A 25,557-nucleotide genomic window follows, 5' to 3' on the forward strand; every position below is an offset into this window, starting at 1 on the left:
GCCTCTTCGTATATGAATCTATATTTTATTTTCGGTGTTGCTTCAGCTGCTTGATTTCGTCCTCTTGAATCGTTCTTGTCGTCATTTGAAGAGCGTGGAGGCCTTTACTATTGAACTCATCCTCTAACAATGCGTATACCAATCTGTGTCTTGCTGGTAAGGTTTTTCCAGAGAAGCTATCACTCACAATTTCTAGCCTGAAATGTGACTCCTTTACGTTTTCGGCATTTTGCATAGGTTGGTGATGGCTGTGTTTGTGGGAATCATTCTTGACGGTCAAGCGACTGGGTGCTAGTGATAACGAAATCTTCTCGATGATCAGCTCTTCAACTGGACCTGTTTCGCTACCTGACCGCTGTATGTTGTTCGCCAAACCACCCATTTTTCTTGCCCAATTAGCGAACCTAATCATGTATACCATTTAGAGTCTACCTGAATTCGACGGATCTCAAACATGATGTTGACGTTATATGCATTCCTGGCTATATAAAGATATAAATGCTTATGTTCGAACTTTGACTGAGGAAGCTCGCTTTGACTGAGGCCTCTTACCGGATGTATTCTCCGTTGGCTTGATGGGGCCATCTCTACCTGGTAACAAGAAGCTGCGGAAGATTCCTATCAATTTGTACAATGAGAACCCAGGTATCACGAGGTAAACAATCCACGCCTTGTTAGAACCGAAAAGTACCATTAGAATCGTACAAAACCAAGTGATGTAAATACAATCAAACATGTACTCGTAAAGCCCCGGCCCTTTGATATCGTCAATGGTTTTATGCTTTCCGTCAATCACAAGGGGTCTTCCACGTCTTTCCAATGTGTACTGGCAAAAGCCCGCCGGAAGCGAAAAAAGCACATACATCCATATATATGAGGGTCTGTTTAAAAAAGCATAGCTCGATATTGCCAACAAGTTTACAATGATGGAAGCGAGATGCAATTCCTTGAGAGCATGAACATTGGTTTTTGCTATCCTTTTATTGCTCAGTGAAGCCATGATTTAAAAACAAAATTGAATTAGAGAAAAACTTAGCCTCCTCTTCTGTGGATCAACCTTTGTTCCCTCTCCTTTATCTTGCGATTATGGGATGATATATGTTCTTTTCGTTTAACTGTGACCTGTAGTTGTGCGCCCATTCGAAGCGCGGATGCGCGAAACAGATGAACTGTAACGAGGTGACTTCTGTGAGCAATTGCCTATGTATGACGTACTTGTTTTTCTTTTCCAGAACTCGAAGGATAGAATTAAAGTACGTATTCACCTTTTTGCCCTCAATTCGGCCAATTCGGTCTAAAAGCTAACACCCTAACACATATGTTATACGCAGGCTATCAACTAGACATGTGATCACCCATGATGATTTTCGAGCAACTCTTGAATAGTTGAGCACTTCTTTCTATTTTTTTTTTTAAAGAATGGACTTTTGTTTCTTCCTTGTTGGATGTAAGTGATACTGATGCTTAGCTGAAGCCGAATATGGCTTTGAGTTGATTTTCAAATACTAACTTCTTAGTCCACGAGCGAAACAAGCCACTTAGTGAAGGCGGCGACATACCTTGTTATTGTGGCAGGTGTCACAATCAATCAGCATTTGCTGTGCGGACAAGTAACTGGGTGACCTTGTTCTTTATTCCTTTAATTCCTTTTTATTTTGGTAAAGGCCTCAAATGCAACATTTGTGGAGCAGCAGGTGATCTAGATGACAGAGGATTACAGATGTTGAAGGAAGGACAGCCTGTCGCCATAGGCGGATGATGTTAGGTATAGATCAAGGTATCAAAAGAAAGCTTCTACGAATGCACGATGCTGAATGAGCCAAATTAAAACAATCTTTCACTTAAAATAAGGTTGTATTATTCAGATGAAAATTCTTTGTATGATGAATAGAATCATTAAACATAAAAAGAATGGTAAACCTGTTCACCAGCTCCACTCCCAAAATACTGGTGTGTAACTGCACCACGGTCTCTTTCTTAGAAATCTATAAGTTTCATTGTTGCATATCCGACAGTAACAACGACTGTATAAGCGATGAAAGAACTAGGTACGCCCCTTGTAATAAAGGTCCCAACATTTAAATAAGGGTTTCCGAGGTCATCCGTCATACAAATTGCAGTAACGTTGGGGAAGCCAGACGTCGGCAATCCCATTGCAGCTGAGCATAGTAATGCACTGGCCATGATCAATAATCGGGGGTGAGGGTCATCTAACTTACTCCCGATTTCAGACACGAGCGGAATTACTATAAGGGCTGCGACAGTGTGACTCACAAATGTGGCCATTGTCAATATTAAAAGCCCAAAGGTTAAGACAACTCCGAAGAGAGAAAACCCCTCTACTTCGCTCTGGATAGAAAGCGCTATGGTCTCTAATAAACCAGATGATGCAACAGCTTTGCCTAATGCTGTGCCACCCATAGCGAGGATGACAATATTCCAAGGATAGTTGTTGAAATCTTCGGTCGTTAATAAACCCGGGCCGAAAAACAATATTAAGGGGATCAACGCAATTATACCCATTTCTCCAAAAATTCCTTCGAGACGGGATGCAACACACCAAAGGACAATCGTGATGGCGGACACAACAACAATGTATACTTGAACAGCCAGAAATCTGTCATCAATAGTCCGGATCGCCACTAAATGGGTATTGCTAGAGTTGCAATTGAAAGTAACAAGAAGAAAGATCCAGATTAAAGCAAGTGAAAGGACGCATACCGGTATTGAAATCACAAACCATTGGCCCCAGGATGGTTGTGGTTCCATTGCGCCAATAGCGATCATATTTTGAGGTGATGCGATAGGTGAGGCCATGCCACCAATATTGGAGGCTAGAGCAATTCCCAATATAAGCGCCTTGATGAAACTTGATCCTTTTGGTAATGTTCGCAAGAGGGGCTGAATTAACGAAAGACATAAAACAGGGGCAGCAACGTTAGAAACCCACATAGAAGCAAACAACGCGATTGCCATGATGGTGAAAAGGACAACAGAAGGATTTGTTCCGGCTTTTGAGAGCACCCAAGTAGATAGCAACTTAGCAATATGGTACTTAGTAAGCGAAGCTGCGAGTGTGAAACCGCCAAGAAGTAATAGAATCACTGAGTTCCACATTGACGAGAGAATAAACTTCGAGGATGACACGGTATCCATTCTTGAGCCATCTTCATTCTTTAAAACACCGAGTGTTACAACTAATAGCGGTATAAGTAACGATGTCACAAACAAGGGAAGTGTCTCGGTAGCCCAAAGTAGTGATGCACAAACAAGTAAAGCGAAGCAATTTTTTTGTTCGGCTTCCTCAAAGGGGGAGAAGGTCAAAAGGAACACGGTTACCGAAGTTATAAGAACGAGTTTAAGCATAGCAGAATTCTTCACAGAGAGATTGAAATTTGAAACACCAGAACCTTTCTTTTCATCTATTGCGATGCTACTATCCTGCGCTGTAGCCGCTTGCTTTTTTCGTTCTATTCCGATAAGATCCCTCCAGACAGTGTTTCGTTCCCATACGACATGTTCCCTCAAATGTATCGAAAGTTCTGACCTCGCCAATTCTAAATCATCTCCATGATTGCATACTAGCGCGTATATCTTCACAAGAGTGTTGAGCCTCTCTAAAAGGTTTGCCATAGTTCCCTCGCGGAAAATATAAGACTTTTCCGGTAGTTCATGAAGATAAGGTTCTTTCAAGGACGTTTCCAACGATTTGTCGAATTTCTTTAACGCCTTTTTAAAGCCTGTGTGATTAAGATCAATGAAGCTCTTGAGCTCGGACACTGTTGTATATAATCCAATAACCCTTTTCCGCAAAATGACCCTTGTTTCGGAGAGCGCACTCAAGTGAGGAGTGGTGTCAGGGCCGAAGTCAGAAACAATACCTTCACGACTGGTTCCAGGATACAAAGGTTCCTCTATCGATGACTTACGTCTTAATGATGTGTAACTCTTACTTGGCTGGCCCAAGAGCGGCAGTGTCGGTCCTCTGTAGTCTTCCACGAGTTGACTCTCATGGTCATGTAGAGGAGTCTCATCAACGTCTCTGTTTAACAGTACAGCACCTACGTCGCTGTCTTCCTCTGCATTAGTCTCTTCCATGGCGGAATCACTGAAACCACTTACTCTAGATGTTTGCCGCTTCTTTGAAGGTTTACGACCAAGTGATATCGTGTCGACGTCGGCATTGAACTTGTCAATATCTTCAAGTAAATCATCAATGCTTTGAAACAAAAATTTCTCTTGCTTTGCGTAAAAATCATCTATCTTATCGAGTTCGCTGTCTAATGCTGCTCTAAAAACCAGTGCTGGGTCGCTGTTATGTGTTGGATCGTCACCAATCAAATAACCCGACTCACTATCACCTTTTCGGCGACTCAAAGACTCACGCTGTAAGGAGTATATGAGCTTTTTAAGTGTTGTGTACGAAATATACTTCGATGACCATTCAGGAACAGCATTAAATTGTATTGAGTGGGAGAACTTCATAGTTGACCTACTATAAGTCAAGTTACAAAATGCGGTTTGTCCTCAACAAGAACGGTGGTGTATATAGCCTTTAGATAACACTTCTCCTGGTTTTTTTTTTTTTTTTTTCCTTTTTTTTTTGTCGTTAATTTCAATTGTTTTTTTTTTTTCTTTGAATCGAATAGGAAAAAAAAAAAAATCGTTAAAATCAGTTAAATGGTTTTTGTAAAGAGTATTAATTTCACTCGTTTTTGTTTTCTATCAAGCAGATTTCAGGAGATTGATTACTGTAAGCAGTTTTTGGTTTTATGATGGAATTGCGAATCTGCAATTTAACGGGATTCATAAGGTGAAAAAGTAATACCGTAGATAAAATGTCCTTTATTGTGCCTGCGTATCGAAAGAGAAACGATTACCCTAAACTAGGTTCCATGAAAGAAAAAAAAAAAAAAAAAAGAAGACAAAAAGATCATTATTTGTATAAGTATTTATGTATCTAAAAAAAAAAAAAAAAAAAAGGTATGTATATATACATACTCTTTCTCGCCATGATCAAAGACTTTTCGAGTAACAAACAAAATTTCTCTAATCTCTCCAAAGTATAGGATATACACTTCTATCCATGGTCTTCGAAATTTTGCTACGAAAGACAAACTAGATATCAAAGTATAGTGACTTTTGGTGTCTTGAAGTTTATGTCGTTAAAGGTCTCTATGCGATTCTCGCGTACTGTGCGGCATTTTATCTTCGCCTTCACAGCTTCGCTGTATCCATTTGAGGTTCACCATAATAACCTACCGCTCATGTTTTCCAAAAGACCAGACAAGCACACCGCAGGGCTAATTAACATGCGCAATGATTGTTTTGCGAATGCCTCGGTTCAAGCTTATTCATCTTTGCCAGGATTCACAGAGTATCTTAACACCTTCATAACAGTCTATGGAAAAATCTTCGAAATGACTGAAAAATACAAGATCGCCCTCGAGACCGTGATTTCTCCCGATGATATTCTTTCGGCATTGCAATCAAAAGCAAGCAGGCAAAGATATGATGTGGATACAGCGGCTGGGCCAATCCAGAGACAATTTCAGATAACTTTGCACGTCGCTTTGGCTAAGATGATCAAAAAACTTCAAGATACCCAGATGAGCACAAGGACTCTATCCGTGTGGACTTTCTTGCACGAGCTTGAGAGAATCTATAACGCAAAGATATCGCGGTCACAACATGACGCTCACGAGTTAACCCAGCTCATCAATGAAACCTTGGAAGCTGAAAACATTGTGTGCATGAGAATACTGAAGAAGCTAAGAGAGCTATTGGCCTTGCAAGGTGTTCCTCAGAGGGACATAAATGCGGTTGACATACCCGAATTTCCTTTTAGTGGACTCTTGATGTCTCAAATGAACTGCCTAACATGTGCGCATGTTTCGAAGCCAAGTTTTAGTCCTTTTCTAATGCTCACTTTACATCTTCCTCAGTCGCCTTCCAGTGACTTGATTTCGCTTCTTGACGATAATGAGTCCGAAACCATCAGCGAGTACCAGTGCTTGAAGTGCCGAATCCTGGCTATCATTAACTGTGAGAAGATGGATAATAGTTTTGATGACAACAAACAAATGCTGCAATTAGCTCAGCTAGATAATGATCCCAATTTATTTATTAACGAAGACATTCCGCCATCACTTGAGGCTTATATCAAAGGTTACTCCAAGAAAGATTTTAAAGCTGACGCGGTCTCTTCTACTGTTCACCGCAAGACCCTGATTCTCAAGCCCCCTGAGGTTTTTGGTATACATTTGTCTCGCTCTACTTTTAATGGTGTGAGCGTTACCAGGAACCCATGCCGCGTCACATTTAACGATAAATTGAGTCTATCAATTGGCCACGAGTATGTGGATGAGTTGCAAAAGTTTCAAAACTCAGACCCAGAAGGTGGGCATACAGTACGGGGGTCCAATGTACTTACAACTGACGTCGATGATATGGAGGATGAAAGCGTCCAACAAGAAGATGTTGATGAACAGGATTATGAGTCAACCTCAATAGAAAACAGTGATACTGATGAGGCTTCATATTCGATGGACGATTCTGATTCATCATCAGTTTTGACTGATCGAACACGTCCACCGTCTTTGGAGACCGAAAATACTTCAAGAGGCTTAGTTGACGGAAGAGGAGAAACTCTCAATAACACCCCTATGTCTGAAGGGCAAACTGTCAGCCTAAAGCGCCACTTCCGAAAGTTCAACTTTGATGAGAACAACACATATAAGTATCGCTTACGCGCCATGATCAAGCACCAGGGCTCGCATACGCAAGGTCACTATGAATGCTTTAAGCGAAAGCCCTTATTTGTCAAAGATACATCTGGAAACATACTTAAGATTGCACAAGAAATCGACGAGGAAGCTTTGGCCAATGCCCAAAGACATACAAACATCAACGAAGGAACCAAAGGAACGCATCAATCTATTGATCTGGGTCAATTTGAGGATGGACCCGGTGCTTTGAGAAATAAGCTATCTAGTCTTATGGGTCGCAGACATTCTATTACACAAACAGACCCTACTTGCGTTAACTTACAAGAGATCCCTAACTCCGGTACGGCTACACCCGCTGAAGTGTTGGTTGATCATGGAGACTATTTTCTGGGCCCTTCAACAAGCGACTTGGACCAACAACTCCATAGAATGAAGCTCTCTGAGGGACCAGGTAAGGACAAAGTCAAAATGAAGAAGATTCCGTCTTCCATGAAACATCCATATTGGAAGGTCGGGGATTCTCAAGTTGCCGAAGTATCCAAATCTTCGGTGTTGCTCGAAACGGCAAGCGTTTACATGCTTTACTATGAGCGCATAGATAGAAATCTGACGGAGGTCAGATAGAAGGAGTGCGTATAGAGTTTTCATAGATCAATACATTCTTCGCTCATCTACTCTGTAATTGAATTACATGTTCAATAACTCCAATAGAAACCCAAAATCTACGCCGATAAGCGGGACCCTTAATTTACCGGATCGCCTGACATCAAGAAAGAAAGTCGTTCTAGCTCCTGGTCATTCACCGCTCGATTGGGCCGACCTCACCGCCCGGTCATCCGACAATGCTTTGAGAGGACTACCCTCAGGTACGCCCCCTGCACCATATGTTAGAGTGACAACAGCCGAATTAAAACAACATAAGATAAAGGCTGACTGTTGGACATGCATAAACGGCAAAGTCTTCAATATAACTCCCTATATCGATTTCCATCCAGGTGGTGAAAAAGAGATCATGAAATGCGCAGGAAGCGACGGTACTTTCTTGTTTAACAAATACCATAGTTGGGTGAACCCAGATAGGCTACTAGCGAAATGCATGGTGGGAATATTGGTGGATCACAGGTAAAGGTAGAATGAATATTCTGTTACATTACACGCCACTGAAGACTTCATCGAGATTCCAGTCATGATCTTCTGTCGGAAGATCCGGTACAATCTGTTCCTTGAAACACAAGCCGATGAGGTAGGGCTTATGGCCATGCCTTTCAAAATATGTGGCTAAAAATTTGTCATAGTACGCAGCGCCTCTGCCGAGGCGTTGCCCTTTTTCCGTGAAGGCTACTCCAGGCATTAAGAGAACGTCAAGTTTACCAGATTCCATCAAATTTAAACCGGATGTAGGTTCGAGTAGACGAAATTTGCCTTTGGGCACCAACTTTAAAACCTCATCCATGCTTTCTAATCGGAGGAAGTCCATTTGGGACTTGTTCCCATCATTGTGACATCTCGGCAAATAAACGTCTTTTCCAGTTTGGAAACAGAACTTGACAATCTCCATTGTTTGTACTTCTCCCGTTGGCATATTCATGTAAAGACCGACGGTTTTTGCATTCATAAATGGGACATTTGCTGTGAGCTTTCTTAAGATTTCGTCTGATTGCCTGTGCGCCGACTCTGCGGTCAAGGATCGCAACTTTTCATATATAAAATTTCTGAGTTTCTGCTTGGCCATGGGTGTTCGCATGTCGTGAAAGTTGAGAGGCGGAAACTTTTGTCGATTAAGGATGTCCTAAAATATAGAGAGCAAAAACTGTGAAAGATCGAGGGGATTATCATACATATGCACAACTTTTAAGCGCCTCAACTGAAATGAACAGACTTCGTGTCAGCTTTCCTTTCTGACGGACGGTTTTCCTGCGCGGCGGAACTTACCGACTTTGACTCATCCTTGCAACGTTTGCATTTGCAAAGAAAGCCCCAATTAACGCGTAGTTCCTCTCGTCTTTCTTGAAGTACGTGGGTCGGATTGACATAGGTTGTGGTAATCTCTTCCCCAGCACGAATCGGGCGAGAGGCTTTAACTTTGATCAGTGTATCGCTCCTTGCTTCCCCAGTATTCACGTCTGTGTTAGGTTCACAGTTATGGTTCAAGTGTGACTGGATAAGGAAAATAGAGGAATCTAAGTTGTTGATGTTATAGGCACCTAACATGAATAGGAAATTCTCAAAAGAATAATCCGAAACCAGCCGCAACTTCGGAAAAACATTTAAGAAAAGTTCATGACCTTCTTCCCATAATTGCTCATGCTGCCCATCTAGGAATGAAGAGTCAGACGATACCGATCCATTGGCTGAAGCTCTAGTCCTAGTCTTCTGCGACACACGAGCTAAGGCGTCGAATTTCTCTTTCTTCATACCAGATTCATCAGCAACTATTTCTCCAGTAATAACTGTGATTGCATAAAGAGCATTCCATTGCTCTTTCAACGAATAGTCCAAAAGAGAAACGAGCGCCCCTGGTATTACCTTTCTTGACTCCAATGGAATCTTGGAGACTTCATGCTTCATAAGATTATGTAGCCTTTGGTTCTTCGACTTACATGCTTTAGAGCACCAAACCTCAGGACACATCTTACATTGTTCCCCCGATAATACTGAAACACCTGCTCGCAGTCTTCGGACAAGTTGACCACAAAATGAGCAAGCGTTTCCCTTCCTTATAAGCTCTACGTGAGCAAGGGGCGGAACAAGAAACAAAGGCTCTTCTTCCCAAATGACCTCACCCTCGCTTATATTCAGCTTGGCGAAAAGTCCTTTCCCTCGTTTGGAAGTCATGGTAAGTTTGATTTTCTCTGGAAGTATAAGTCCGGGAGTCTCTAGTGATGTTATATCCTTGGCGTATGTTACTTCAGATTCAGTTCCTGGAAGCAAATTAAACTTTTTCAAAATGGATTTCAAACGTTTCTCCGATAAAGACCAATCGCCGTTTTGACGTTTGATCTCTTCGAGGAGCCTCTTAACTCCAAACCCCTCTGAAACAGGATCTAACTTCCATGTCTGGATCACCGAGTCCATAACGGCTCGTTCATGAGGAACAATAACTGATTCCATCCTTGTAAGGTCATCGAACTTTACAGCTTGATGCGAAGAAAATCTACATCTCATATAATCACATGACCACTTACCACCGTAGTTAAAATATCAGCCATTTACTAGACTCAGATTCAATCAATAGTTTAGAAGCTCTTCCGGTTTCCACGAGATTTGCCTTTCCTTTCACAAGAATGCGCCCATTTGTTGTTTCTATGGTCGATATCGCAGACAAAAAGCCGTCTCGATCCGAAGGTACTGCCGTCGTTTTGATGACCAAAAATTGATTTGCTAACGCAGGAGCCTTATAAGAAATGCTTAGGGTAGTTACCATAAAATCATCCTTCAATTTCAGCCCTTCGCCTGCTAATGATACGTTCCTTTTGAAGGTCTCGTTTAATAAAGTGGCCAAGATGCCGCCATGGACTAAGAATGGATATCCACAGAGCTTATCACCAACATGAACTATGGTAACTGTGCATTTTTCAACTGGATTGTGAAAAATCGTTGGTTCTATGATTATACCACCAGGTCTAGCAAGTGTGGAGTTAGTCAATGTGGATGGCTCAGGGTCCCCTCTAAACGTTGAAGGGGACTTTGCCGTTTCCTTTGGAATCACCATACGATCCAAGTTTTCCCAGGATCGAAGCTTGATCCACGGCGCACCCTGGCGTGAAAGACGCTCATATATCGAAACTTGCTTAGCATCAAAATCAATCTTCACTGGGTTAAGGGAGTTATGCCTTGAATCGGAAAACCTCGAGTAAATGTCGAGTACAGTCTCCTTGTATGAGGCGGAACATCCACCAAGGAACCCAGCAATGCAAAGTTTCCAGTTAAGAAAGGCAACACCCCTATTTCTGATTGAGTAAACCATTGATTATTTAGCCGCATGCGCAAGACCAAAATCGAAAGAATACCAGGTATTACACGTGACTAATGTGGGGACCACCCGAGAAATCGTACAACTAGATGAGCATGAAAAATAAAATTCAACAAGATGCGTTAAAATTCGTAGGGTTAAGGTAAATGACCGTCAAGTTAGCTCTCAAATACATTTTTCGAGTTGTAGTTTAGCAAGAAGGACCTGTTCCTCCATTACCATACTCCGGCTGCATTAAATACCTCAGGATAACTAATTAACTATAATATGGAAAATAGAAAAAAACTGCAGCAATCTATAATCCGGTAATACAGCCTACAATCAGCAAGAACTTGGTGGAGTGAAGAAGTCAATGAAAACCTTATGAGAATTTGGCATTGGAGCATCGGAACCCACAAAGCCAAAGTAGTTCAATCGGTTCACGAATGTGGATCTGAATTTCGGCAGTATCATGCGACTGAGGTGTGAAGGAGCCGGCTTGTAAAACCACCTCTATTGTATCTGAAGCTCCGCAAGTATCAGGCATGCTTAACCATAGGGCAGCTACTGAACCTGCTTTCAAATATCTTAAGCCCTTAGAAGATTAAACCAGGGCATCAAGCGTACGACAAGGTCATCTCAATTTCATTTCTGGCGTAACTAAAGCAGTAGAAGGACTTCAACATGAAAACATGAATTCGTTTACATTTGAACTTGAAAAACTTGAAAAGATAATAATACTCCAAATGATTCCTTTATTTGACATTTCCTACAACTCATCATTCGATTTAAAATCAAACCGATTCCCTGTTAAAACCTAGTGAAATAATCTTTTTTGAGAGCGACAGTTTTTTTCCGTGGATTCTGAAGTGCCTTACGGTGATCGGTTTTGCTAACATCCATGATTAACAAAGAAGGGATACAAAAGTTGGGGTATCTCCTCACCATTTACTGATAGCGCTATGCTTGCAAATACGGAAAGCGAGAGCTAATCTATATGCTTTTTATTCTAAACAAACGTACCCGACGGGCTTCAATAAAGAAAGTTGTAGAATATAATAATGGTAATAGTTGGCAAATTGTTAAAGTCGGATTTCATCTCCTAGCTGTCAAATAAAAACAATCTCTCGCTTGTTGAGACTAATGTAGGAATAAATCAAATAAGATATGTAGAGTCAATAGAGAAACAATGTTATAAAAATATGGTGATCAGCTATCATTTTAGCCATTCTTAAGTCTATCTGTTAGCATGAGGAGTGAAAGATTGACAACGCAGACACGTATAACCCGCTTATTTTTAAAAGTACTATGGATAGAACATAAAAAGCTCCGTTAACATCTGTAGAAAGCGCCCTTATTTAATGCTAAGTAATCTTCTTCAACCTTTTGAAAAGAATCTTGCTGTAGATCGCATCAGGAGAAGGATCATATCCTTTTTTCTTCGTACGGATTTACGAGGATAATTTAAGCAGTCTTTAACAATAGTGGTTATGGAAGTCGACTGGATCAAGTCACAATGCCTTGAAAATCTTGTTGAATCGGCTTTGGTACCCTGTGGTACCTTGGGTTACGTACTTCCCATCTTTTCAGGTTTTTTTTGTTAACTCACAAAGATCTGGCGGCTGCTAGCAAGATCTTGCTTATCTTTCGCGGGTGGTATTATATTAAATGTGAGGAATTCTGATTGAAGTATTCGTATAGAAACTTTTGTTACAGACCGTTGTTTACGCTGCTACATTCATAAGGAAAGATGGATCGGAGTTAGCCTGAGCTGTTGGTTTGCTTCGTGAACGCTTCAGAAAGGTTTGGTATCGTATGGATATGTACGTTGAAGTGATATGCCCCGAAAACTTTAGACGTTTTAATTCAGATGAATTCGTCTGGGTGATACGTTTGAACTGGGTTAGTGCTACCTACGTGACGAAATAATTCTATCAATCCTTCATTTCTGTTTTGCGCATGAGTTTACCGGCTTTGTATACTGATCAGTAGTAGCATTCGTCGTGCAAAGTTGAAGTTCAATATCGAAGCCAGTTCTTCTTAATCATGTACGGCTCGTTTGCTTTGGATTCGTCTTCGAAATTGGCTTTACATACAATGAATTTGCTAATGTTGAAAAATTCTGTTGACTTCTTATAGTGCAGCTATTTGGTGAATTCGGAGGACCTAGATGTACCTGCAATGTGCTAGGGTGTTATATCTCCATACCTCCTATAATATCGCTATCGTTCATATAATCGTTCTCATCTTCCTCATCCCCATCATTGACTATATCAACCAGTAGTTCGTCATCGGATGATTGGCTTGAATGTTTTCGATTTTCTGTATCCTTTAAGTCAGCTTCATAAGGGCTTCGGCTGCGCTTCATTTGAGAATAATGAGACTTATTGATGGCGGTTAGGTAAAGGAAACAGACTCTCTTCTTCTTCTTGTTGTAAATAAACCAGTAGTTAGACCACATTGTTTGGTAAGGGTAATTTAGATCTTCCAAAATGGATTGGTCGGACGGTTGAAACTCATATACTTTGCAATTGTCGGTATCATTTTGTAACTCAGTATTCGTCGTTTGAAATGGAGTGGTTGAGCTCCTTCTCCGGCGTGGGATGCTATCCACAGGGTTAGACATATTGGTTGGCTGAATTTCCATGTAGACGTTGATGGTATCCCAAATCCAGCTGAGTAAATCTTCTCTTTTACCAAGCGACATTAAAATATTGCTGAACTGGTGTCTTAAATCATCGAAAGCTTCAATCCTGTGGAAATTCTCGGTTGTCGGCTGCAAGTTTGAAAAATCATGATCGGGGTACGTTGTATTTAGGATGGCAATCAAGTATGCAAAGACCCTTCTAGTAGAAACATCCTTCAACGAACCGAACGGCGATTCGTCATTGAAGTGGCCGTCACCCCTCAGTGTACTGATAGCACTACCAAGAAATGGGGAGCCTTGATCAATCTCTATGCCATCCGAGATATTCAGCGACGCATTTGATCCTCGTCTGGACAAATTGGTCGGTTGGTAGCCAGATGCTCCGGATGGCGACGCTGAAGATCCTAGTAGAGAGCTCATTGATTGCTTTCGCTCCTGATCGATTGATCTTGAAAGTTGATTGTCCTCTAGTATCTGATCTAAGTGTCTATCGATCGTCTTGAACAACTTCCTGTCTGAACCAATAGGCTTTGTTGTGAACAAATCGCATCCTCCCTTAATAATTAGGTTGTCGTCAAGAGAGTTAAAGTTGAGCTCTTGATTGACAAGCTCTAAGTCAACTTCATCAATAAACTGGAGTTAGTATTTTGCTTGGTTTCTAATGCGAAGGTACACACTTTCATTTTCCTGATGGATTAGTATGGTTGACGTATGGGAATAGATACCGCGCTGCATGGGGTGTAGGTAAGAAAACTGGCAGCTCACGTTGCCAATGTTGTAAATGTCTGAGGTAGAAAAAAAAAAAAAAAAAAAAAAAGAATAAGACCAAGACAGTAATAGGAAGAAGAAAAAAATAGAAGCAAAAGAAATTAGAAGAAGAGAAAGCAAATGAAAGTGTAAATCGAACTTGAACGCAACTCATAAAGACAAAGCAAGGTGTATCTGGTAAACCTGATACTAATACCTCGACCATGAGATCCAACAAGGCCAGAGATGCAGGGTAGATGTGCCGTTCTTGATAGCGAGCGCATTGTAAACTAAGCACACGTAATTCGAGTTATCATTTCTGATTTCATCGAGTTGTGGAACTTTCGAAGATTTTGATGGGGTTATCGGCGCAATTTATATGTGTATTCTGGATCACGAACCTTGTGCGTTTCATTGTGCCGCCAGGTCCCACACAAGTCCGCACTTTGCTATGTGAAACGCAGGAGGGCGTAAAATACCATAATTCAGGGCAACATTGAGTGATAGGGGTCGGGCAACCGACAGCTTGTTGCTGATTTCACCGTTTGTACAGCTAACATCTCGACATTTCAGCAAGCGAACCCTACAAGTTACTAATCTGGACCAAAGGGTTCCAAGAGAAGCTACCGATGGTGAGTCTTCGTCCTGGTAAACGGTACTGTTATGTGATACGATTGGGTTATGTATCAACGAAGGAATCTGTCCCGCAGATTGCTGAAGCCCAAAGCTCCAACCTGAGAATGGTCCCACTTGCTGGTAGAACTCTAACGGTTGAGAAGAGGTTGGAGTAGAATTTTCGGACGCAAAGTAGTCTGACACTTGATTAGTCAAAAGGATAGGCACTTGGTGTATCCGACTTAGTCTCGCCAACTCTGCGTAAAGTGACATGAGATAATGGGCTCTTAGGATCCTATTTCGAAATGATGTGCTGAACTTGTAGAACTTATTTCGGATGTCCCTGGAGGTGGAGTCAGTATAATCGCATCCGTGAGAAGTTATAATTGCTTCTTGCTCTCTAACCCGCTCCTTGAGGAAAAACTGAGAGCTCTTGAAATCATCACTGCCGCGTAAATGGTGTGCTATACTATCAATGACAATCAAATTGATTGTTTTTCCTTCTAGTTTGGCACGATCTAGTAAGACAGGAAGTTGTGTAAAGATTATATGATCGAACGAGTCGAGGTCTGGACAATATGTGTAGGATATTTTCAGAAGGTAGTTCCTATCCGTTCCTTCTCCACTAATATCAGTTAATCTTCGAGTCTCCAAAGGAGACTCGGTACAGATGACTAAAGACTCTGTCGATGTATCGTCGGTTTGGTGACTGAGGTTTGCAAGAATACTAGTTGTGACCAAGTGCGACTTGCCTGTGCCGCTTGTCCCGAATATCTCAGTTATGGACCCCTTATCGAGTCCGCCTCCTAAGTAGTCGTCTAATGACTTCAAACCTGTTGTACAATTCTGGAAGGACGTATCTTTGATTTCTTGGTCTTCAATAGTCTCTCGAATGGCGTCAATGAACTCTTGTGCGAACTCTTTTCTTCCAGCGTTTTCCAATGTGTTTCCTGCTTCGTTCCTAAGTGCTCTTTCCAGTTCAAGAAGTAAATCAACTGTTGTTTTGCCGATGAAGTCATTGTCAAAGTCTAAATCAGCTAGTATGTCTGGCCAGCGAGTGGAGATGCCGGGAATCTGCTTGTGTATGTCCATGCTATTATCCCTTGACGCGATGTCTTTCGTTTGGAGTAAAAATCAATGCGCATACCAGGGTAATATTGCTTCGTGGAGAAAAAAGAGGGGCAAATGAAAAGCTGAAAGGATGTATTGCTGATTTCAAATTCTCAAGCTACATATATAATTGTAAACGCGAAAGCGCGATGCACCTGCATTAAATTGCTCAATGGGCTCCAGAAATGAAGAACCACTTGTCAACAGATTTGTCGATTGGGGCGGCTGGTTGAGGTGAGGCATCAGGCACGTTGGCTGTCTCCACAAAGGACTCAGAAGTAGTCAAGGTGGTATTGACCAAGCTAATCTCACCTGCATCAGCAGAGCCTTTAACTAACCTGTCCCATGCCTCTGCGCATTCTCCAATCACTTCGTTAGCATACTTCTTGTTCTTACACTCTCCTGAGAAAGCAAACTGGTTCTCAGGCTTTCCATCAGGGATCTTGTAGATCCTGAACCACTCATTTGTAGCTCTCAATAAGCCGGGCAAATGAATTTCCACATCTTCGATGTCGTTCAACTTGGGAGCTAAAGGATCGTTTACGTCAATGACGATCACCTTCCAATCGGTCTCACCCTCATCCAACAACGCCATTACACCTAAAACCTTCACCTGCTTGATCTGTCCGACAGTTGCAACTTGTTCACCGATCTCACAAACGTCCAAAGGATCGTTGTCACCCTTTGCTTTTGTTTCTGGGTGAGTCTGGTGAGGATCCTCCCATGTCTGCGGGAAGGCACCATAGTTATGGATATAACCGTGATGAGGGAAGCAATTGCGAACAAACCTCAATTTCCCCTTCTTGGTATCCTGAATGATAGGGTTCAATGGTTCTTCTTTGGAAATTTCCAATTTGGCATTTGTCCAGCGTGGCACTTCGACGATCATGTTCAACACTGTTTTTTCCTTGTTGGCGTACAACGGAACATCGTGGAAGGCAGAAACAGGCTTTCCATCCTTTTCAATAAAGACCTTGTAGTCCAATGTGTTAGCTGCTCCGATTTGGCGTGTTGAAAACGACATTCTTTCGTAATTAGTGGATGAAATTTGAGTGGAAGATCAGGTTCGACAAATTTTGTTCCAGGTACTGCACAATGGGGTCACGCGGAATCACTCAACTCATGATAACCCCCTTGTAAAGCTTTCAACTTAGCATCCACATAACTAAAAAGCGTATGGTCTTCCGCGTTGGCTGTACCTATCGTGTTCATTTCTGCTTTCTTAAAAATAAGTAGGCCTCTTGTTAGTTCCTGTTTGAGCCTTCTAAACGTGCAAGCTTCAAATCTTTTGTGTTGCACAGTCCCCTGATGTGTCGCGGACGATACTCTCCGTAATGTGGATATGATCAATAAGATATCACGCCTACTGATCGTGACCCAGCCCTTTCTGTAATCTAATAGGAACACTCCACCGAAGCTCATTCTGGCTCCTTCTCTACCAAGAGATTTTTTAAAAGATAAGAATATGTTGACACCATAGACGTCGGAATCCATAAAAGCAATTATGGGAGCATCCTCACATAAGGTGGAGACGTTTTTCAAGAACCTAGTCGATGCTTGATCGGGAAACCCTTTCGCCGTCATGAACATACAAGAGAACCTTGAGGCGAAAGCGACTTTTCTGTAATGATCACAATATGACTGGAAAACAGAATCCTTTTCGAAAATCACTATGGCCGATGGTTTGGACCGAATACTAATACAGTTCGAGAAATGGGGTATAAGCTGTATCTTGGAAGAGTAGGTGAGAATCATCTTTTGGGATGACTTCTGGATGAACTCTATGCCCGGCCCTCCGTACAAGTACCCTTTTGGAGATGGTAAAACTTTGTAGTCTTCACTTAAAGATTCTTCATGAATTAGGGATACATTGTGTAAAGCTCGGCTCAATACACTCTGCTTATTTTGAAAGGAGGACACGTCTTTGTAAAAGAGTTCACGAACGCTTGCCACTCGATCATCAAGTTTATTCTTAATCAACAATTTTATTGCCAATATGTGTACGATAAACCTTCGGCTTTGTGTATGATTCTCTGCAAGATCAGTAACCAGCCGAAAGCTTTTGATGTTTTGCTGATCATGACTCCGCTTTATAACAGGGATCTGAAGTAAGAGCTCCTCAGATATCGACCGCATCTGATCCAGAAGTTGAAGCCAATCATGGTGGAGAGACATCGTTGATGTTCCATTTAGCACTTTAATATGCTGTTCACAAGCGCTTCCAAGGGACATCAAAAACTTATCGAAAGATTTATCGGCCAACTTGTCAGGTGTGTGGGGATGCGATATTCACTTACGAGCAAAAATGCTGTTCCAGAAAGCGACTGCTGTTATCGGAATACACGAGGTCATCAAAAGAAGGTTATGTAAACAGAGAGAGAAAAAAAAAAAAAAAAAAAAAAAAAAAAAAGAAAGAAAGAAAGAAAGAAAGAAAGAGTCTAAGTGGTGAAGTTGTAGTAGCATGGTAATCGAAGTTCATAAAATTTCAGGATGTTCGCATTGAGTGCACGAATATCTCATCCTTAATGGTTTTTTTGGAAATAGAATGAAGGTAAGCCACTTGAGGAAAAAAACAGTTCAATGATTATTCCACTTTCTTGAATAACCATAGACGAAACAACAACAACAGCAAAAAAAAAAAAAAAAAAAAAAAAGAAGCTCTTGAAATATTTTGGTTGATTCATTCTTGCGCCATACCTAGTACTGTCATTGCCGCATTATCCGCGGATTCGGGATCCTACATCTCTCCACCAAGTCCAAAAGTCGGCTATCATTAACCTTTAACATGGGTACAAAAGAACTTCAAACCAGGGATGATTACTACAGCGGTGGTAGCTGGTCAGGAGGAGCACGCTGGGCGTTCTTCGCTATATTTGTTGTTTTGATCGTCATTGTCATTCTAGGCACCTTACGAATAAACAGAGCAAGATCGAGGCAGGGAATACAACCCATCTACGGAACACGTTGGATGACACCGCCCTCATACTTTCAATCCCAGGACCAATATAACCAACCGACTAGACGTGAGCCCGACATGCCAAATGTATACGTTCCAACTTACACTGAGCATGCTGGGGAATATGACATGGGTTACTACGATAACCAAGGAACGTTTCATCCGAATCCTAATGCAAAAGAACCCGCCATGCCACCACCGAGTCATCTACGAGATTCTGACGCAGCGGACGGCGTACCTCTCTCTAATGAATTTCATCAACAACCCTCTTCACCGCAAAATGGGCAAACGGACTTCACAAGAACACAAGTTGAAAATGTGGATGAGGCATACAGCAATAGGCAAGCCAATAGCGAGAGTAGACATTAGAAGGTTTGCAACATAGCACCACTGCCAAAGCAATTATAGATGAAGGTAATCCGGAAGCATCGGACAGATACTCAAAATCAATAAAATCTTATAGGAGTCCCCTGTAAGTCTACAAGTCGGCATGAAGTTTGCGAGAAATGGCCACCACGCCAATGAACCGGCGTCGGTGACATGTTTACCCCTGTTGCAGTACAAGGAGTAGGGAACAGAAGATTGCCATGGCAATCCATAACCATTTATACGTAGGGGAATGACCAGTACATAATTGACATGGAGGTGAAAAACCTTGCTTCAGCAAGCTTAGCAGTATTGAAGTGACAGAAATAAGGTTCTGTTCAAGGAACTTGCGTAGACCAACTTCTTGACGTCAAATTGTTCCCAGTGTACCTTGCATATTTCGAAGGGCAACAAAATCATTCTTCCTTCGCCAGCGCGGCTGAGCTCTTTCCTTCACATCAGTCGCGCATTCCGCGGGATGTGTATAGCCTCATCATCTTGAGGGTTTGCCCTCTTTTGGAGAAAATTCTGAACTGCTTCTGTCGTCATAGTAGTCAGAATAGTTCCGAAAGCTAGTCATTTATTGTTAGAACTGAGCCAAGCGCTGTTTTTTTTATATATAAAAAAAAAGTATGCGGGGATAAATCGGGCAAACAACAATCTTCACATGCCAGGATGCTTGCATTACGTCGCCAGCCACTTGACTCGTGACCCGCATTACGCAGCGAACGTTCTTTGTTTTGATGCTTGCTGCCAAACTCGATCTGATACAATATTTAAGAGAAGAGATTTCCAGTACAATTCAGAAATTATTCCTCACCAATGTCGGATTCTAGTTCAGGAGGTGGCAGTTCTTCTGCCTCCCAGTTGTTATCTACATTGATTCCTACGTTCGTGATAAGTGTGGTCTTCACATCAATCTTTTTGTTACTCCGTAAGTCAGAGAAAAGAGTCTATGAGCCAAGGACCAGTGTTGAAACTGTTTCCAAGGACTTGCGTCCAGAAGATAGTCCTAAAGGTATGTTCGCATGGGCGACACACTTGGTTAGGAAGCCTACTCCTTATCTTATCCAACAATTAGGTGCTGATGGGTATTTCTTTCTCCGCTTTTTGTTTGAGTTTTCGTTTATTTGCTTCCTTGGTTGCCTCTTGCTTTGGCCCATCCTTTTCCCTGTCAACATAACAAATGGCAATGGCAAGGAACAATTGGACATGTTGACTTTCGGTAATGTCAGCGACAAGAATAGATACTTTGCACACGTATTTTTGTCGTGGATTTTTTTTGGTGCTGTGATATTCGTTATCTACAGAGAATTGGTCTATTACACAACGTTTAGACATGCATTGCAAACTACGCCAATGTATGACTCGCTATTGTCGTCTCGTACAATGCTTCTCACAGAAATTCCCGAGGTGGCCTTACTGGAAACGGAACTAAGAGGCTTCTTTCCAACTGCGACAAATATTTGGTACGCCAGAGACTACAAAGAGCTTACGGAGCAAGTCAAGGAAAGAACCAAACTTTCTGCAAAGTATGAAGGAGCATTGAACGGTGTACTTTGCAAGGCTGTGAAATTGAAGAATAAGCTTGAGAAGAAAGGTGAACCACTCCCTGAACCTTCTGATGACCTCAATAAGTACTTGAAGGAAGGTAAGAAAAGGCCGACACACCGCTTGAAGTTCCTCATTGGCGACAAAGTAGATACGTTGGACTACAGCGTCGACAAACTCGGCGAGTTAAACAAAAAAATTAAGAAGGGCCAAGCTGAGCATAACTCAAATTCTCAGATTCCCTCAGTATTCATTGAGTTTCCTTCGCAATTGGAGTTGCAACGGGCATACCAAGCGATTCCTTATAATGACAGCTTTAAAGGAACCAGCAGATTTACTGGTATAGCTCCAGATGACGTGATATGGCCAAACTTAGCATTGACCAAAACAAAGCGTCGCTTGAAGAAAATCGGTGCTTCTACTCTCTTGACGCTCACAATTATCTTTTGGTGTATTCCAGTGGCAGTGGTAGGTGCGATATCTAATATTAACTTCTTGACGGAGAAACTTCCTTGGCTTGATTTTATCAACAACTTACCGGATCAGTTGATGGGAATCATTACATCCCTTCTTCCCGTGGTCGCTTTGGCTATCTTGATGTCGCTCATACCACCATTCATCAAGAAAATGGGCAAGGTAGCTGGCTGCATTACCGTACAGCAGGTGAATTCGTACTGCCAGAATTGGTTTTTTGCGTTTCAGGCTGTGAATACTTTTTTGGCAGCTGCTATTGGTTCCTCTGCAGCTTCTTCTGTTCAGGAGATCATTGAAGAGCCTTCCTCTGCGATGGAACTTTTAGCGAGCGAACTTCCCAAGTCCTCCAATTTCTATCTTTCATATTTGTGTCTTTACGGTCTTGTCTTTTCTTCGAAGGCATTAGCGAACGTTGTTGGGCTCGCATTATCTAAAGTGCTTGGTCGTATTCTAGACAAATCTCCAAGAGCGAAATGGACTCGTTATACTACATTAGGTCAACCTGACTTTTCGGTGCTCTACCCATCCTTCCAGCTCATTTGTTTGATCGCTTTGACATACTCCGTCATTGCCCCATTGGTTCTTGGGTTCGCAGCAATCTCGTTCTTCCTTATATTTTTCGCCTTCCTTTACACCCTCACTTACGTCCTTCAGCCAATGCAGACAGATGCGCGAGGCAGAAATTATGCAACCGCATTATTCCAGTTATTCGTTGCTCTTTATCTTGCTGAGGTTCTCATTTTGGCCCTCTTCGTCTTCAGCAAGAATTGGGCATGTGTGGCACTTGAGGGCGTCTGGATTCTTGTTACTGCCGTCTGCCATCAGTGGTTCAAATGGAAGTTTCTTCCACTTCTTGAAGTTGTTCCAATTTCTGCCATTAAATACGCTTCGGGCGATCGCACCTTCCAATACCCTATGTATGATCAGGGTCTCAAGGAGATTAGAACTGAGGGGGAGAACTATTGGGAAGGTGGCAACCAATTGGGTCTCTCAAACTCTCCTTTGGACCAGGTGTTAGCTGACCCTAGAACGGATGAGTCTGACGCCTACACACGGACAGGAACGAACGAGAAGGAGTCTGCCACAGAAACTAAGAAGTTTGAGCCCGTTCCCGTGCGGCCATCTAGTGAAGCTCAAGGTGGTGCATTGACAAGATTCTTCAAACCTAAGACCAACTCATTTGACATGGTAAGGGAGGAAATGCCTAATGCTTACCTCAACTACATTGAGTATAACCCAGAGTTCGTGCGTACCGCCTATGATGATCCTGTCGTTAACGATGAGGAACCCCATATTTGGATCCCCAAAGATAGCATGGGATTATCAGAGATCGAGAAGAATAAAGCTCTTGAAAATGGTGTTGATGTGAGCGATTCTGATGCTGGATTTGACGAGAAGGGAAGAACGGAGTACTACGGGCCTCCTCCGTCGTATGAAGAGGCGTTGAAAGTGTAGGACACGATAGGCGGGCATTTTATTTGTATTATTTGATTTATATTCAATATGATTAATGTTTCTATCAACCATAGTTTGAAGTATCAGATTAACAACGGAATGATGGGGCCGAATCTTTTTGGGTAAACAGGCCCATACGTTTCGAATCTTCGCTAGCGTCGAGTAACCATTTAACTGCATACTAAGGACGTACTTGCTGTTGAAGACTACTTCTCAGTTGCTGTTGTGACAGTTTCAAAGAGAGAGCGCAGCAATCTTGGTTATATGTGACGTAAGACAGACGCAAGTCTACACGAATATAAATATGAAGATCCAAGCAAGTATTTGATCGTAAACCAATTTTTGATTTATAGACGTGAGCAGACATGAGATTACCTTATTGTTTTACTGGTGCAGCACGTTCTTTGCATTACAAGCCTTCGAAGCCTTCCGTTAACGTTAAACAGACGACAGTTGCAAATGCTCTCGGTTCGAAAGTAATGTCTCCTACTATTATGAACGGCGCCAAAGGAACGCCAACCTTTCCCAAAGGAACTTTTCTGCGGATAGTGAAAGACCGTTCCCCATATTTTATTTTCGGACTAGTTACTGTGACGTGCTTAATTGGGTGGCCTGTACTATTTCAACAAGGAAGCGTCAAAGCCAACAATGTGCCACCGCTACTGGAAACGGCGTTAGTCCAAGAGACAGAGGAAGGCTTTACCGTCGGTGAGATCCAAGAGGTTCATCGGGATATCCCCGAAGATGATGACGAATAGTCAAGTCCAAACTGTATAGGTCAGATAGCATCGGCATAGATAAAGATACAACTACTTCTTGGCAGTATGTTCAACATAATTCTGTTCCTCCACATCAGCATCAGAGGTGTCACTAGTTTCCTCCACCGCCTCCTCATTACCATCCTCGTATCCAAAAGTTCCCTCCCACCCTTGGTCAATTAGATAATTCTTAAACTTGATGTCTTCTCTCATCAAATCATCATCCTTGAGCTGCGGGATAAACAATAATGCGCTAACAACACCAGCGAGACCACAGATAGCGGCAATGATGAATGTCCAATTCTCACCCAATTTGTCTTGGATAGGTGTGAATGTCTTAGTTCCAACAACAGCCCCAACCTTTCCGATAGCGGCAGAAAATCCGTAACAGGTACCCCGGATAGGCGTTGCAAAAGACTCTGATGACGTTAATCCCATCATATTACCCGGACCTAAGTTACCCATTGACATCATCAAGCCGTAGAACACGATGAACAATGGGATTATATTCTTGATTTTATCAAACGAACAACCGATGATTAAGCCAAAGACGATATACCCCGAAAAGCCAATAGCAAGGGTGTTTCGCCTGCCGATGATGTCACACAAATAAGCACCAACAAAGATACCCGGAACTGCGATTACTCCAAGCAAAAGTTGCCATAGAGCGACACGTTCAAGGTCTGAAGTTTGGGACCCATCTAAAACAGACGAAATAATCGTGGCCGAGAAAATTCCGTTCGGAAAGGTCACAAAATCGTACAAAAACCAACAAATGCATGTACCAAATAATCTCTTGTAATAGAACTTCAATGCCAACCAATATGGAGTATTCTTTCTAATAGCCGCCTTTTTAAATAGCACAGAGGTAGCCATTTTGTATCTGAAGTAAAAGACTGAAAGCGGCCAGAACGCACCAACAGCAAAAAGTGTTCTCCACAATCCATTCGTGACACCATTGGTGATTTGATAAACAATCAAGAAGATAATCAAGGCAAAAGGTCCTCCTAAAGAAAGCGGGAGATTAGTCACCATACAAAAGACCCCACCTCTCCTCTTGACTGCTTCGTTGGCTGCTTCATTGGTTGAAACAGAGCACGAGGGATATTCGGCACCAATTCCGAAACCCGTGACACCTCTAAAAATGATCAACATCCAAAACATGCCATTCACAGTCTTTCCGTGAGCTGCTGCACAGAGCACAGTACCAAAAACCAAGAAGACAGTTGCAATCACGATAGATTTTTTTCTGTCAAGTCTATCAGCTAAGATACCGATGACAACTTGACCAAAGATCGTTCCCACGAGAGAGGCATTCGACACAGCGGTTTTCATTTCCAGATCGTATTCTTGAGGGTAAAGCTGAGCGAAAACTGTGTTCAACATGGTCATGACGTTGTTCTGATATCCGTCAGATATCATGGCAAACCCTGAACAGATGATTGTAAAGATCTCTGCAATGGAGCGTCGTTTGATTCTTCCTTGACGAGCAGTAGCATCGTACTCAAAGTAAGATGTGGCCGAAGTTGTCTTAGTTACAGCCTCCATCGTTGTCGATTTGAAACGACACCAGCAACATGCTGATTTATATACATATCTACTGAATTGGAAAATTAATTAATTTTTGCGTTACACAAAGGGTAAGCATGGGCACTAAATTAACCCCGCCCATTCCAACATCCTTGTTGATCTATCTCAGAATAGGGAGGAGACTTATCATCGCATGCATATAAGCGGTATTATGTACGGCTGTTGTACCCAATTTGCCCACGTGGAAAACTGTCAAAACGCACATTGAAAGCGAGGGACAAGGTGGGGTCAAGATGACAGCCACATTGCCCATTTGATGTAAAAGTCGGTTTCCACTTCTTGCAAATTTCGTTTACAAAATAGCTCCTTTGTACAAGTAGTTGAAGATAAAAGCAAAGAAACTAAAGGAACGGAAAAAAAAAAAAAAAAAAAAGAAAAAAAAAAAAAAAAAAAAAAAAAGGAAAAAGAGAAATGAAATAAGGAGATAAAGCCAAATGACGCTAATACAGCAGAAGGCATGATGTACCACGTTCTCCTAATTTGGCTCACTAGGGTTATCCAAGACAGCAACGGACATCGGATAAGAGCCTTGTGTCTACTCTTAGCATGTCGCTTACTCGCCAAGAAACAATTTACTTATTACCTTGAAGCGCCTTCATCAGTAACCC

General features: G+C 42.0%; 8 protein-coding genes across 8 annotated transcripts; 2 read left to right on the forward strand and 6 right to left on the reverse strand. All coding sequences in view use genetic code 12, as the record gives it.

Annotated features, from left to right (window-relative positions):
- Positions 1 to 25: 25 nt before the first annotated feature.
- CXQ85_001353 (uncharacterized protein) lies at positions 26 to 4,485 on the reverse strand (the record flags this gene model as incomplete). Its single annotated transcript, XM_025485067.1, has 3 exons — positions 26 to 355; positions 515 to 826; positions 2,344 to 4,485. 3 exons carry the CDS (start codon positions 4,483 to 4,485, stop codon positions 26 to 28), a joined length of 2,784 nt encoding a protein of 927 aa, XP_025339998.1.
- An 827-nt stretch (positions 4,486 to 5,312) lies between these two features.
- CXQ85_001354 (putative ubiquitin-specific protease) lies at positions 5,313 to 7,352 on the forward strand (the record flags this gene model as incomplete). The annotated part of the gene is made up of 1 exon (XM_025485068.1): positions 5,313 to 7,352. One exon carries the CDS (start codon positions 5,313 to 5,315, stop codon positions 7,350 to 7,352), a length of 2,040 nt encoding a protein of 679 aa, XP_025339999.1.
- Positions 7,353 to 7,878: 526 nt separating this feature from the next.
- Positions 7,879 to 10,695, reverse strand: CXQ85_001355 (5-formyltetrahydrofolate cyclo-ligase; the record flags this gene model as incomplete). Its single annotated transcript, XM_025485069.1, has 4 exons — positions 7,879 to 8,496; positions 8,850 to 9,323; positions 9,477 to 9,865; positions 9,942 to 10,695. 4 exons carry the CDS (start codon positions 10,693 to 10,695, stop codon positions 7,879 to 7,881), a joined length of 2,235 nt encoding a protein of 744 aa, XP_025340000.1.
- A 2,179-nt stretch (positions 10,696 to 12,874) lies between these two features.
- Positions 12,875 to 15,781, reverse strand: CXQ85_001356 (uncharacterized protein; the record flags this gene model as incomplete). Its single annotated transcript, XM_025485070.1, has 2 exons — positions 12,875 to 13,960; positions 14,702 to 15,781. The coding sequence occupies 2 exons, from the start codon at positions 15,779 to 15,781 to the stop codon at positions 12,875 to 12,877; spliced, it is 2,166 nt and encodes a 721-aa protein (XP_025340001.1).
- A 187-nt stretch (positions 15,782 to 15,968) lies between these two features.
- On the reverse strand, positions 15,969 to 16,823 carry IPP1 (inorganic diphosphatase; the record flags this gene model as incomplete). Its single annotated transcript, XM_025485071.1, has 1 exon — positions 15,969 to 16,823. The coding sequence occupies one exon, from the start codon at positions 16,821 to 16,823 to the stop codon at positions 15,969 to 15,971; it is 855 nt and encodes a 284-aa protein (XP_025340002.1).
- A 77-nt stretch (positions 16,824 to 16,900) lies between these two features.
- Positions 16,901 to 17,974, reverse strand: SPO11 (Spo11p; the record flags this gene model as incomplete). The annotated part of the gene is made up of 1 exon (XM_025485072.1): positions 16,901 to 17,974. One exon carries the CDS (start codon positions 17,972 to 17,974, stop codon positions 16,901 to 16,903), a length of 1,074 nt encoding a protein of 357 aa, XP_025340003.1.
- A 1,969-nt stretch (positions 17,975 to 19,943) lies between these two features.
- PHM7 (Phm7p) lies at positions 19,944 to 23,359 on the forward strand (the record flags this gene model as incomplete). The annotated part of the gene is made up of 2 exons (XM_025485073.1): positions 19,944 to 22,597; positions 23,236 to 23,359. 2 exons carry the CDS (start codon positions 19,944 to 19,946, stop codon positions 23,357 to 23,359), a joined length of 2,778 nt encoding a protein of 925 aa, XP_025340004.1.
- A 51-nt stretch (positions 23,360 to 23,410) lies between these two features.
- Positions 23,411 to 24,907, reverse strand: GIT1 (Git1p; the record flags this gene model as incomplete). The annotated part of the gene is made up of 1 exon (XM_025485074.1): positions 23,411 to 24,907. One exon carries the CDS (start codon positions 24,905 to 24,907, stop codon positions 23,411 to 23,413), a length of 1,497 nt encoding a protein of 498 aa, XP_025340005.1.
- Positions 24,908 to 25,557: the final 650 nt, after the last annotated feature.

Source organism: Candidozyma haemuli, assembly GCF_002926055.2.
Source record: "Candidozyma haemuli strain B11899 chromosome Unknown B_2014730914, whole genome shotgun sequence".
Taxonomy (NCBI): domain Eukaryota; kingdom Fungi; phylum Ascomycota; class Pichiomycetes; order Serinales; family Metschnikowiaceae; genus Candidozyma; species Candidozyma haemuli.